General features: G+C 48.0%; 1 protein-coding gene across 7 annotated transcripts in view; it reads left to right on the forward strand.

Moving 5' to 3' along the window:
- The window catches only part of NRAP (nebulin related anchoring protein), a 69,631-nt gene that overhangs the window by 53,283 nt on the left and 2,444 nt on the right, over positions 1 to 13,904 (forward strand). For 4 of the 7 annotated variants that reach the window (XM_070482875.1, XM_044750544.2, XM_070482877.1 and 1 more), the window contains exons 33-39: positions 67 to 171; positions 502 to 609; positions 1,475 to 1,786; positions 7,104 to 7,208; positions 8,020 to 8,118; positions 9,428 to 9,532; positions 12,885 to 12,992. In XM_070482875.1, the coding sequence (XP_070338976.1) occupies positions 67 to 171; positions 502 to 609; positions 1,475 to 1,786; positions 7,104 to 7,208; positions 8,020 to 8,118; positions 9,428 to 9,532; positions 12,885 to 12,992 (942 nt within the window). The remainder of the gene's footprint in view (positions 1 to 66; positions 172 to 501; positions 610 to 1,474; positions 1,787 to 7,103; positions 7,209 to 8,019; positions 8,119 to 9,427; positions 9,533 to 12,884; positions 12,993 to 13,904) is intronic. The other 3 variants (XM_070482893.1, XM_044750556.2, XM_070482900.1) reach the window with 1 other exon arrangement.

Consider the following 13,904-nt stretch of genomic DNA (forward strand, 5'->3'; position numbering starts at 1 on the left):
CCTCCAGCCCTGCAGAGATGCACAGCACTTACCTTCTTGCTTTTTGTTTTCTTTTTTTTTGCCCAGCGCCTCTATAAAGCAGCGGGAGAGGATGCGAGACACCAGTACACAATGACGCTGGGTCTGCCTGAGTTTGTCCAGGCGAAGACAAATGCAGCCAATCTTAGTGACGTAAGCCTCTCTTGTACGCTGCAAAGCCACGTATGTCTGTGTCCGAGAGGGGATCTGACGGTGACCCTGCTGGCATTTACAGAAACTTTAAAAAATGTGTCTTTTAGGTGCTCCTGTTAAATATACCTTTTCACAAATGCGCTGAGTACATATGTGTCAGAGCCCACGACAGCGTGTGTGCTAATGAGATTTTCTTTGCAAAATAGAAAGCTTTCGCTTGTCAGAAATCGATTCTGGAACACTGTACTACAAATGAAAGGGGTAGCCTTTGTTCGTCAAGTCATGTAATTTTTTTTTTTTAAAGACAATCTACATGTGTTCCTACTGCAGGCGAAGTACAAGGAGTCTTGGCGTAATCTCCGTGCTCAAGGCTACAAGCTGACAATAGACGCCATCCCCTTCCAGGCGGCCCGGGTCTCTGGAGACATAGCCAGTGATGTGAGTTGAATGATGTGACCTTCTCTCTTGCCTAATTTCTGTTAACTTCATGTAAAACAGGGTCTATGGCTGATTTTCCTGAATTAAAGCAAATCTCTCACCGTGTGAGACAGGATGTCATCTGCAGAATATATTAGTTATGAATGAGACTTTGACAGAGGGAAGGAAAGAAAGGCTTTGTTAATCAGAAGCTCAGTTCAGGCCAAGGTCTCCAGCAAGCGCGAGGTGACGTTTTATAGCTAGTTGCAATGCTTAGGCAACGATCCCCCTGCAATCCGTGAACTGCCTGTTTTCTGACTCCACCCAGAATTAGGAAGAGTGCTTGTGATGGAAATTGTGATACAGCCCCAGCGCATCTCCCTCTGGGCTGTCTGGCGTTGCACACGTTGGCGTTACGATTTGCCAGCAGTGTTTCAGCCACTCTGTCGATAGCGTCCATAGCTTTGGGACATGAAGGTGACTTTCTCTTTCCCACAAACAAATCACAGAAAATGTGGACTTCAAATAAATGGATCCTGTCTTTTGGGTTTAATGTTTTGCCAAGTGCAAACGGATAAAGCACGAGTTTCTCTTTTACCCTTTTTGATAAATTCCTTTTGGCCATAGGACGCGTAGGGGCAGTGGGGCCCTTCCTTTGATTCTGAGGATCTGGTTTTAATTAGATAGGAAGAACGAAGCGGTGTTTTAATTGTTCGTCCCCCAGGGAGGGAGCATGTTCTCAGGCCAACCTCACTCTGGTTTTTCTTATAATCATCACGTCGTTGTGTGAGAACAGGTGATTTTTCTAGAGTCTGCAGTGAAAACGCGCAGGTGGAACTTAAACAGGTCGAATGCCAGCCCCTGACCGGCTGGGCCTCCCTTGCAGTTTCTCTACAGACATGACTTTGTGAAGGAACGAGGGAGGCTGATCGGGGCCCGGAGCCTGAGCGATGACCCCCGGCTCCAGCACTGCCAGCGCATGGGCCAGCTGCAGAGCGAGCATCAGTACAGGAGGGAGGCGGTCAGCAGCCAAGCCCAGTGCCACCTCCCCATGGACATGGTGCACCTGGTCCATGCCAGGAAGGCCCAGGCCCTAGCCAGCGACCACGACTACAGGACACGGTGCCACAAGTTCACGGCGCTGCCTGAGGACCTGAAAATGGCCTGGGCCAAGAAAGCTCACACCCTGCAGAGTGAGGTAGGGGGTGCCTTGTGGATGGCACAGCAGCCGTTGACCCCCTTCTTCCTGCCAAGCCTGGGTGCGCATCTCTGCTTCTTCCTTAGCCCTTCAGGACCCGCCCCCCCCCCCCACGTAGACAGCGACTTGCTTGGTCTGTGTCATCTAGGTTGGAATCATGAAAGCAATCATTCAGCAAACACTTAGGGAGCGCCTGCTGTGTACCAGGCACCATTCCAGGCTCTGAGGATACAGCAGTCAACAAAAGAGTCAAAGAACTCCTGTGCTCATGGAGCTTCCGTTATATGGGAGGGAGATAAAATATGAAAAGTACTATGTCAGAGGGTGATAGATGCTGTGGAGACAAACACAGCAAGGTGTGGGCTAGGAGGGTGTGGCTGTGGGTGTCCCTGCACACGTACACTTTAAAATAGGGCCTGGCTGGTTCTCCTTGAAAAGGTGGCCTTTGAGCAAAGACCAAAGGAGATGAGGGAAGGGGACAGAGCATTCCTCAGCGTATTTGAGGCAGAAGGCAGCAAGTGGGCGAGTGAGGAGCACGTGGTCAGGGATGGGGTCCGAGAGAGAACAGAGGCTGGACTGTGCACAGCAGGGTGATGGTGATGACAGGAGAGAGTAATTTAACCTTGGCTGACACTTACTGACTGCTTGCCATTATGTCACCCTTGCTACAGCACTATGAGGTGGGGACAGTTGTCACTCCTGTTTTACAGATGAGGTCACGTGGGAGGGGCCAAGGCAGGACTGGCTCCAGAATCCACACTCTTAACCATCCTGCTCTCCAGGAGGGAGCTCAGAGTGGGGGATTCGTGCTTCCTACAGCACAGCTGTAGACACCAATACCCAGAAAGGGGAGGTCCTTTCCCAAGCAAGGGTACTAAGCAGGTTGATGGGTAGCACTAGCCCCTCCCACATCACGGTGGAAGGTTCTAGAGTCAGTTCCTTTGGAGTCAGTCCCATGCCCCTTTCAAGCATCAGTTTCATGAGCTGGGACACAGTAACGATGATAATGTGGTCGTGGAGCACTTACAGAGCATTTAGTGAGCACCGTGTGGCAAGCACTGCACCCCGCAGGCTTGCATGCATAATCTCTCTAGGTCCCACAGCATCCCCGCTCTCATCTTAGAGCATAACCCATGGGACTGTTTCACATTAACCCTAATCATCCATATCAGGGTTTCTCCACCCTGGCGCCTTTGACATTTTGGGCTGGATAATTCTTTGTTGTGGGGCCTGTGCTGTGCATTGCAGCATCCCTGGCCTCCACCCCCTAGATGTCAATAGCACCCCCCTCAGTGTGACAATCAAAAATGTCATCAAATATTGCCAAATGTACCTGGGGGACAAAATTGCACCCAGTTGTGAACCCATTTCTCTCTGCCAACCCTTTTGATTCTGGTTGCCTTGCAATGACTGCTCTTGGTTTAGTTATAAGGCACAGGCAGAATAGTATAAACACATAATTGATGATTAATTATGATACAATGATTTAATGATCATCTTATTATTAATCATGATTTGCTGGAACTTCAGTATTGCGTTGTTCAACGGATAGAGTGTGGACCAGGATGAGTTCATCGGGCCCCACACAAGGGGTATGGTTACTGAAGCACCAGCCCAAATTCCACTTAGAAAGGCATTCTACTTGCTAGGAGGCCATCCTGTGGCCCCCAAGATTAGCTCATAGCATGACTCTGGTGTCCAACCAGGGACCCTCTTGTCAATGGCCTGTTTCTGCGGAGAAGAGAAACCTTCTAGGGCAGGACAAGCCTCTGAGGAAGATACAGAGGCCACCAGGGAGAGGCGAGGGGGGCCGAGCTGAGAGCCTAAAGATGTAGGAAGCCCAGCTTTGTCACTTACTGGCTGTGTGTCCTTGAGTAGTCACTTTGCTTTTTAGGCTCCCATCTCTCGGTCAAAAAGGCAAAGAGGTTCAATTTGATCAGTGACTTCAGATTTTGGGATTCATAGGTAAATGTTTTTTAAGTGGTGGCATCAACATAATGTCAGATTTTTACTTTACTAAGTAAGGAAAAAGAAAAAAACCCTACCTCATGCTACCATTTATGTCACTGTTATTTCTGAAAAGAAAGGATATTTTAACACTAAAAAATGTAGGAACAAAAATCTAAAAAGAGGAGTTCTTCCTAAGACATGGTGGTTGGCATTCTTAGACTGACATTTTATGAAATAGGATCTGTATTAAAATTTTGAAGGCTGAGAAATTATTGCTTAGTTTTTTAAAAGACCATATTATGTGGCATGAATTATTTTTTAAACTTCACGTTTGTTAATTTGAGGGGTTGGATTCTAAGATGCTGTGAACAGTAGACCCCACAGTGCCAACTGGGTCTGAGGCTTCAGTTTTCTTGCAAAATCCAATTTCATGCAGTCATGTCCTGTGGAGAAGGAGACAAAGACTCCACATGAGATCGCTCAGTACAGCAGAGTCCGGGCGAGGACCAGGAGCCCCCAGTCCTCTCCTGCCCTCTCTTGCCCAGACCAGAAAGAAAGCTGAGGATCGAGCCAGAGGGAGTCAAGGTTGCTCACCCGTGGGGTGAAGGTCCTCAAAGCCTGGTTGTGCAAGTCATGCAGCTGAGCCGCACACCGTGCCCAGACGGGCTCCACCCTGCGTGGGTGCTGGTTCGGCCACCTCTTCAGTCCTTTTTGAGTCTGCCATTCTGTGCTCCCCTCCCTGATCTCGCCTAGGGTTGTAGGGAGCCCTGGACTGTCAAGGGGACCACACTGACCCCGCCCTTTACAGCTGCATGACCTCAGGTAGACTCCTTAAGCTCTCTGGGCTTCAGTTTCCCCATCAGAAATAACAGCAACAACAGTAACAATAGCTGAAATGTTAAATAATAAGCTAATAATAATAGTAAGCTAAAGTGCTTATTCTGGGCCAGGCATTTGTTTAAATATTTTGCATGCACTATCTCATTTAGTATCTAGGTAGGTACTGGTGTTACTCTCATTTTTACAGATGTGGGAACTAAAGCACCTGTAATCTTAGGTAACTTGCCCTGGGTCACAAGCAGGCAGGGAAATGACTTGCTCAAGACCATGCAGCTCTAAGAGGCAAAGCAGGGCTCTCTGACTCCCAGCTCGGTGCTCTTTGGCTCCCCCAAGTGGCTGGATTAGGAAACCAGGTGGTCTGGCTCCTGAGTGTTCTCTTAAAGACTACAGTGTGGCATGCCCAGAGGACAGCAGCTGTGGCTCCTCTGAGAATCTGAACGATCATTTGAACCCCAAAATTGTTCTGTCGATGGGAACAAGAACCCTCCTTTGCAGGATGGTGTGGGGACTGCGTGAGATCCTGAGTCTAAAACCAACCACACCCTATGAGAGATCGTGATTAAAAGGATTCTTATTAACGTGGCAAGTGTACCCCTTCTCCCCGCCACCTCTGGGGTGCAGCTGTTTACATCGTTCCTGTTGGAAATCAGGGACCGAAACCTGCAGCTCGTGTGTTTGCAACACAGTGCTCCAAAATGAGGGTCCGGGAAACCCCGTGTGTGTGAATCTGAAGGTGGCTTCCAGGCCTTAATATGTGCAAGGGGAAATAGCGAGACTGCCATTTGGGGAAGCCACATTCAGCTGGGCAGCATGAGAACGTCACCTTATCTTAGAATCCTTCTTCGAAACCATCTTTGGGTAGCGCTCCTTCTCGACTCTTCTCCTCTCCCCTTCTCTTTTATCGTGAAGTCTGGGGCAGGCGTGTTGTTTTTAGGGTCTGTGTGGCTAGTCAAAGCTGGGCTGGGAGCTGCCATATCAAGAGACAGCCCATTTATAAGAGAGTCGGAGGCGCAGTCAGATCTTTGGGGAACCTGCATCTTGCTTTCTGACTTACCTGCGATTGTACTGTGCAGCTCAACAAAAGGCGAGTTGAAAGAGCGCCCCCCACTTCATCTCGCTTATGAAAGGAGCAAGGCCCGGCTGTGAAGAGGCCCTGTAGGATTATTCTCTCCAACTTAGAAATTTATCCAATTTTCTCTGTTCTTTATCAGAGTGGAAGGAAGGCAAAAGCTTTGCCGGTGTAGACTGAAAGATCGCGGTGTAAAAAGCAGTCTGACTGACATGGGGTTTTGAAACCTGCTCCTGCACCTGAGTGATGTCTCCCTTCGCCAGTTGGAAGGCAGAGTCGAATTTGCACAGGGGCATTAACCAGCAGACAGTAGATCAGAAACGGGCCCTCTTTGAGGCCAGCTGTGAGGAACGCTGTGAATGCTGAAATGAAAGAAAACTAAAAAGGCTGAAAGGCTGATTTCTGGAGTGATATTTTGCGTGACAGCAGAGCTTATATCTAAATTAGAGAAATGCTATCAACTTCGTTTAGATCCAAATTTTAGATTTCCTTCAAGGGTCTTTTTCCACCTTTAAAAATACCTAATTTCTCTAAAGAGAAGAAAAGCATTCAGGCGACTGCCTCATTGTCAGGAGCAGTGGGCAGATAGAGGAGTAATAATAAGATTGAGGGTTCTGGGAGATGTCTAATCAGACCCATTGTCTTAAAGCACCATTTCTTATTTTCTACCCAAAATGATGCTGTAATTTTAATCTTCTGAACCCTTAAAATGAAAAAACTGGATAAGCCTTAGCGCATGCCATGTAAGCAAATCGTGAGTAACAGTGGGAGGAGGGGGTAAACTGAGGCACCGGAAGATTAACGTGGCTCACACACTATTAGTTGGTTCTATCTACGTTTCTTCCAGTCTTTAGACTCCTGCTATAGTTGTCCCCCCACCCGCCACTACCACGAGGAACAAAACTAAATCTAATGTTTCGAGTGGCGTTGCCCTCTGAGTACTCTCAGGTGTTTTCCTGAGAACAGAGGGGTTGCTATGACCTTAGGCATCACAGAGAGAAACTGAGTCACATTTTGGTAAAGTGGTTTGCTCCGAGTCCCAGCAGGTTTGATCCGGAGCTCAAAGCCCTTTTCTCAACAGAAAGTGTGTCAAACATTTTTATTTAGGCAGGTGGTCAATGACCTCACTGGCAGAATGAAACCGAACAGTTGAGCGTGTATCTCAGCTCTTGCTGTAAGTGATCATTCGGGTAGGTCATTCCCTTCTGCTTCGACTCCTGCCAGTTCACTGGGGGGGCCTTCTTGCATCTTAGGCATGATCCATTATTTAATTCCTGGTGGAATGCACAAATTCAAACAGTTTGACTTAATGACATGCAGAACGTGCTCCGAATGAAGCTGTTGAAATGTTGTGAGGAAGCGTTATCACGAATGCTGTTACAAATCAAGGATCTTCTTGAAATGCTCCAACAGTCTCAGACACTCTGCTGATAAAAGCTGATGCTTTTCTTCCTGCAGTTGCGCTACAAGTCGGACCTAATGGGCATGAAGGGGACAGGATGGCTGGCGCTGAGATCCCCACAGATAGAGAGTGCGAGGAAGGCTGGGGAGCTCATCAGTGAGGTACCATCACCCTGACTCTACCATAAATGCAGCCTAGCATTTATTTCCTCCTGAAGAGGCAATCTGTTTATGGCTGGAGAGCCCAAGAGGGCCCCATGGCCACTGGACTCCCAGTGTGTTTCTGGGGCCATTTGCAACCACATCCCAAAATGGAACAAGAATTCTCTTAAAATGAATTCACTCGCTGGAGAGTTAAAGGCATGTTCCAAATTGGGCAATGAAAGATGGTTGATGCTTTAGAAGGTTCTCAGTGGATTCATTATATACAATTATGATCTAACCTGGCCCGTTATTTTCATGGTGGGGTGCAGAATTTGCCACCCATCTACTGCGTTTACTGAGAGGGTCCAATGTCCAGGGGTTATCTGATTTCAGATGGTGTTAAAAGTTGCACAGGTGGTTACATTAACTGAACTCTCCACTGTGTTGATGACCTGGGGATTCTTGCCTGAGATCCCCTCAAGGGTGGCACCACCGTCTTCAGTTTCTTCATAAGAGAACTTACTTGGGCAGGTCCAAGCAGGGCCACACTGGTGCTGAATCCTGCCCTCCACTGAATTCCTTTATTGTGATGAGTTATAGTATTTTGCAGCCTCTTATTTTCAAGAGAGTAAATACCTGTAAAATGTTCCTTGTCATAGAGGCGGCTTGGATCTCCTCCGTATCCTTGTGAGGTGCTCACCACAAAGAGAGACTTGTTTTCCAATGATGTCATTGGTGTATTTGGTCCTGAGCAGGTGGGAAGAAGCTGCATCCAGAAAAATGCATGATGTTTGACGGTTTCTTGGGAATGTCTGTCTTCCCCTTGCAGACCAAATACCGTAAAAAACCAGACAGCATCAAGTTCACCACGGTGGTTGACTCTCCAGACCTGGTCCATGCCAAGAACAGCTACATGCACTGCAATGAGGTGGGTGTTTTCTTATCAGTCATCCCAGGTGCACAGTAGTGGGTAGTGCCACTAAGTGGTCAGTGCTTAAGACACCAGCTCTGGATAGATGTGAGTGCAAACCTTCTGTTACCTGGGTGATCTTGGGCCAGCCACTTAATCTCTTCTAACCTCCATTTCCTTAGTTGAAAGGAGGGTAATGATAGCAACCATTTCATAAGAATAAATGAATTAAATGAGGATTAAGTAAATTAAAGTACATGAAGCTTTTAGCAAGTATCTGGAACACAGTAAGTTCTCAGTAAATGCCCCTTATTGTGGTTTGATTCATAGTCCTAACAATAATAACACTATTATCGATGATCCTTACCAAGCACTAGATCAGATACGTCTTAATTGTTGCTAGATGGTAATGGAAGTAAAAGTTTAACATGACGCAGTTGGAAAAAAGAGAGAAAGAGCAGCTACATTAAAAGCTGCTTTCTGCTTTTACTCTCTGTATGATTTAGCCCCGTTTTCTCTCTCCTGTATGTGTTTTGAAGAATAGGAAGTTAAATATTTTTTCTCCAAAATTGTCCAGGGATTCAATTCTCCACACTCAGTGACGAAGCTGCCCCATCCTCACACAGAGTCCAAATGTTGTACTGACCAGTTTGCGTTGGCAGAGCCCAAAATGAATTTGGGAAAAGATAGAAATATTAAATATTATATTTCCCTCTCTAAAAATAGATGAGACTCAAACATTTCCTAAAATTATTTGCAATTCTTAACTCGCAGCTCTAAAAGTAGAAACTAAGATAAAGCTTGAGTTTTAAAATTGTATCTTCCTGGGACCCAGATGCACTATGAAAACTTTAATTTTCTGAACACATATTAAGGCATTTTATAATAAAAAGATTAAGTACCTGTTGTGTCTTCTTATTACTATTAATGTTAAACAACAAAGGTATTGAGGCATCGTGTTACTAGTAAAAAGCTTGTCTGGTGCTCAGTTGTGCAAATTCTCTGAAATATCCTTGCAGCTTATACTGTTTATAAAACACACAGGTAAAGCCAACCAGCATGCTGGTTTGTGGCCCGTTTGGAGCAGATCTCAATGGATATTTTAAACAGGCTCTATTTAAAACCAGCCAGCCCCGCCTGACCCTGGCCACATGGGCCCCTTCCATCAGACGGAGGGTTCTGGAAGGATGTTCTCCATGTGCAGCGTTAGGTTCTGCTCCCACGGTGGGCTCTCAGGTGGGAGGGGCAGGAGGGGAGTGGGCCTGCTTTCCCCTATGACGTCAGCAAGTGCTGTCCTGCGTTTCCTATGAGCCTGTCTTCCCCGCAGCGCCTGTACCGGTTGGGGGATGCGGAAGCCCTGCACAGGTTCACCGTGATCCCCGACCACCCTGACTTCGCCAGAGCCCGCCTCAACGCGCTGCACCTGAGCGATGTAAGTGACCCGCTGGTTCCTGTCGTGTGCGCCTGTTTCTGTGAAATTGTCTGGGCCCAAACTGGATTTGATTTGTTAAAAAAAAAAAAATCCTAGGAAGGAGGACTTGGAACAGAAAGAGTAGGACTGAGAGTGGGTCCAACTGCATGTGTGACTTTGAGTCACTTTCCTCGCTGGGCCTCAGTTTCCTCAGCTGTCAAATGGGGAAAGAGCTGTGCTAACTGACACCTGTGGCTCCTTCCAGCTCTCACAGTCTGATTCTGGGCCTGGTTTCAAAGACCTCAGTCGTGTGCCAAGTTACCGTCAGGGGAGTGGTCCCCTGGCCCTGCAGGTGTAGACACCGGCTCTACCTGCTGCCTGGACGCGTCGCCTTGGCCCTTCAGAGAAGTGGAACTTTGGAGACGGAGTGGCACGTTCTCACTCTGCAGTTTGCAAAGATGCTGCAATTGTAGCCCATCGAGTCCCAACACAATTGGCTCCTTTGTGCGTGGGCCTGTGGCCTCCTCCACTTTAGTTTCCCTCAGATGTGTGCCCTTTGCGTGCATAACCAAGATGCTGTTTCCTAAACCCAGGCTTGTTGTTAGCAGGGGTTGGAGGCCCCTGGTTGTAATAGAATAGGCGGCCGCTCTGCCAGCAACGCTGTGATCCTGGGATAACAGGTAGCGAGGCGGTGGAATCAAAAGACGTTGTCAGATCCGAATTACACAGGCTGAGTGTGTCGGCCTAGGGCAGTGCGGGGCCTCCCAGAGTCTGGCCATTCTTCCCTCCCTGGCCTGGCCATTGTGTCCTGGGGCTCCGTGCAGATCAGCAGCTGCTACTGTTCACCCCAGAGGTGGCTGCCTCGCAGGGGTTGGCGAGAGGCGCCTTCTAGTTAGCGTGTGTATTAGTTTGTTGCGTTTGTAAAGCCCTGTGGGATCCCACGCAGTGAATGCGATGGTGCTTTGTAAATATGAGTTATTATGACCATTTGATGCTTTTGAGGGATGCGCGAGGGATAATTTTAGAACAGCAGCTCTGGTGGGCTGACCTCCATCTGGGGAAGCAGGACCTCCCCCTCAGCAGAGTTTGGACAAAACATCCATCTCATTAACGCTTCAAGGATGGGGGAAGGCAAAGCCTCCATCTGAGGAACTATTGGAGGCCCCTAGCCCTGGAAACTGGGATAAAGCTTCCGGTCCATTTGGGGCCCAGCTTAAGGAGGACAGCCACCCCAGGTTGGTGACAGAAGCATCTTTCCTCTCACAAGGGACAGCAGTCTGTAGAGTCTCGGAGCTGAAATTAGCTGCCAGGGCATGCGGATATGGAGAACTCATGAACCTCTTTTGAAAGAGCACTTCTTCGGGGGCGTGTGGAATACGCACAATTGGATCAAGTGCTCTGTGAGGAGGATGTGGAGGGAAAGTGACCTTCCTGGGCAAAGAAAGCCATTGAGATGTGTAAGGCAGCCGAAATAACTAAAAATCAAATGACTCTAATGTGTGAGGATGAGGACAAAACTGTGCCCACTGTGATAAAGAAGAGGAACGCCCAGGGTTCCGAATCAAAGAGCCTACGGAATCTAAAGGCTCCCAGTGGCAAGGCAAAAACCTCGACCGAATAAAAAAACTCAGGGAGGAAGTGATGACAATCAAGCAAATAGTACACAGGGAGAAGTTACCAGGAGGAAGGGAGTCAGCACCTTGGGGAGAAGCCCAATTGGGGCCATGCTCTCTGGTTGACCCCCCAGTTATTGAGATGCGGAAGCTGGGGTGCATTGGACACCAAAGTGGGGTGGCATTGGAGTTGGACATTGTGTGAAGTTTGGTGTCTTACCCAGCCCAGATCCAGTGTGGAGGCTCTTATTAGGGAGGCGCTGACAGTCCCCTTGCCAGGGACTGATAAAGGTTTAATTCTATTTGTTTCTCTAATGTTTGTGGGGCCACCGTAACAGGGAGCATAATGCAAAAGAGGATAGTTGGTCTGCCATTTTCTGAATGCCCCTTCCCTTCTATATATCTCTCAGTCCTGCCTGCTAAACTCGATAGCGAGCCAGCAAATCTAATCGCTGGGGCCCTGTTTCAGATCCAGCTGTTAGGTGATTACCCTAGTGATGATTGGTTCTGTATTTCTAGGCCCTTGAACACGGTAGGTCTTTGGCTCATGGTTTGTGGTATTGGATGTTGAAGTTCAAGGTGACAATGAAGGTGAAGGTGATGATAGACAGCACTACATGAAAATGATGAGATCCACCATGCTTGGCCCAGGCACTTTGTGGTCCCCTCTAGTTGCACGCCCAGCTGTGGAGTGGGTGAGGCACTGTGCTTGGTATCTGCCACTCTTCCTTTGCTCAATGCTCCCGTCTGCTATAGAACGGAGCCTCAGCCTTGACCTCTATTTCCAAGTGACAAAAGTAAGGTTCTTAAGGGCCCCTGATCTCCTGCGGCTCACGGAATGAGTGAGTGACCGACACAGTCTGGGGCTGTCACTTTGTCCTCTGCTGGTGATGGGCCTCACCTGCTGTCTCCCTTCTGTGTGGCTGAATAAAGGACAGCCCTCCACTGGGACCTCCAGATGACTCCTTTCATGGAGCCATTCCCTTATCTTGAAAAATAATATTAGCTACATGAAGGCGCGGGAGATTCTGATGCCTCTCTTGGTGATGTGGGCCTACCTGGGGACTCCGAGGGTGTGATTACAGACTCCCGGAGGATGTGTGAGAACAACTTGAAAAGGGGAAAAATGAAAGAGGAAGATGTGAAAGGCACGGGTCAGAAACTCGGTCAGGTTCTTGACAATGAGTTTCATTCAGGTGAAGGCCCTTCCCTCAGGGCAGGCACCAGGAGAGCAGACGGGAGGCAGCCTGCTTCATAGCGATGGTGCCATGTGGCATCAGAGGCAGCCGAGGGGCCCCCAGGAAGTCACTGGAGCTAACGAACACCTGGGAGCTGAGACCTGAGGAACAGTACTTTGAGCGTGTAGGAAGAAACAAGGTTCTTGAACTTTGAGTTCTGGTGTCTCGAAGCTGTGAACTGAGGCACTGAAAATGAATGCAGCGACAGGAAGGAGTGGGGTGAGGGCCTCTGATACCATGGGGTGTAGCGAATGAGCCAGACCCACAGACTCCAAGACCCCCAAGAGCAGGGCCTGATGCTCAGGTTGAGGGCTTAGAGCTGAATCCCTTCATGGCCAGCGCCCCCAATCCAAGAGCTGGGGAGGTCCTCAGGATGGACATGGGGCCATGGGCTCTGCCATTCCAGGCACCAATAAGGCAGGAGGCACGTGTTCTGGAACTGCTCCTGCTGAGAACCAACAACATGCCAGACATGGAGTTACTCACTCCCTGCTCACTCCTTTCCTTCTCTCCCTCATCTAGAAAGTCTACAGAAACTCTTGGGAACAGACCCGGGCTGGCGGCTATGACTTCAGGCTGGACGCCATCCCATTCCAGACTGCCCGGGCGTCCAGGGATATCGCCAGTGACGTAAGACCTCGTGCTCTTTCTCTCCCTCTGTCACTGATAGGTTTTGCTCTGGTTTTCCCAGTTCTATTGAAAGATAAACTACCAGGAACCAAAACTGTTTAGTTTTTAAATAGTGTTTAGTATTTAAAGTGATAGAAAAAGACATTATTTTCTAGAATCTTAGCCAGAAATTTGGAATTGGGGAAGGTTGTATTCCCACTCCCTGTCTTTCAAGAGAGGCGCTCTTAAAAGTCGAGGCACGTGTACCTAGAAGTCAGTGAACATGTAATTGATTTGTTGATACACAATCAAGGGACTTCTTTTAGCTGAAGTGCGGTGTGACAGGGTAGAAACAGATTAGATTTTTCTCCTTGATTGACTCGAGTTCAAATCCTGGCTTGATCATTTATGGATTGGCTCTGTGGTCTTGGGCAAGTTGCTTAAATTCTCTGAACTCAAATTTCTATATCTATGAAATAGGGATCTAATACTTGTCTCCTAGGATTAATGTAGGAATGAAAACAAAATGATTTACTGTGTCACACACATAGCAGGTCTTCCAAACATGGCAGCTGTGATTATTGAGGAGGAAGGTATCATGGACTAGCTATGTGATCATTCATGAACGGCTTGTTCTTGGTGCACAATGAGATAAGTGCGGAAATCAAGAGAAAGCTTTTAGAAACATAATAGCAATTAGACATTATAACATCCAAGCACGTGACTGGTGGACTCATCTGATTGAGCAGGATGAAGGCTGCTTGGGGTGTTATCAAATGCATGTGGTACCATACATACAACTCACATACAATGGGGCCACATGTTGGACTTAGATGGATTGGAAATTTATAAACAAAGTGAATCCAGTCCTTCACTATAGATGGTTTGAGGAGCACTGGACTGGGTCCCTGAAAGCTGGAAAGAATCAAAGGA

The sequence above is a fragment of the Equus asinus genome, chromosome 2, assembly GCF_041296235.1.
Source record: "Equus asinus isolate D_3611 breed Donkey chromosome 2, EquAss-T2T_v2, whole genome shotgun sequence".
NCBI classification, from domain to species: domain Eukaryota; kingdom Metazoa; phylum Chordata; class Mammalia; order Perissodactyla; family Equidae; genus Equus; species Equus asinus.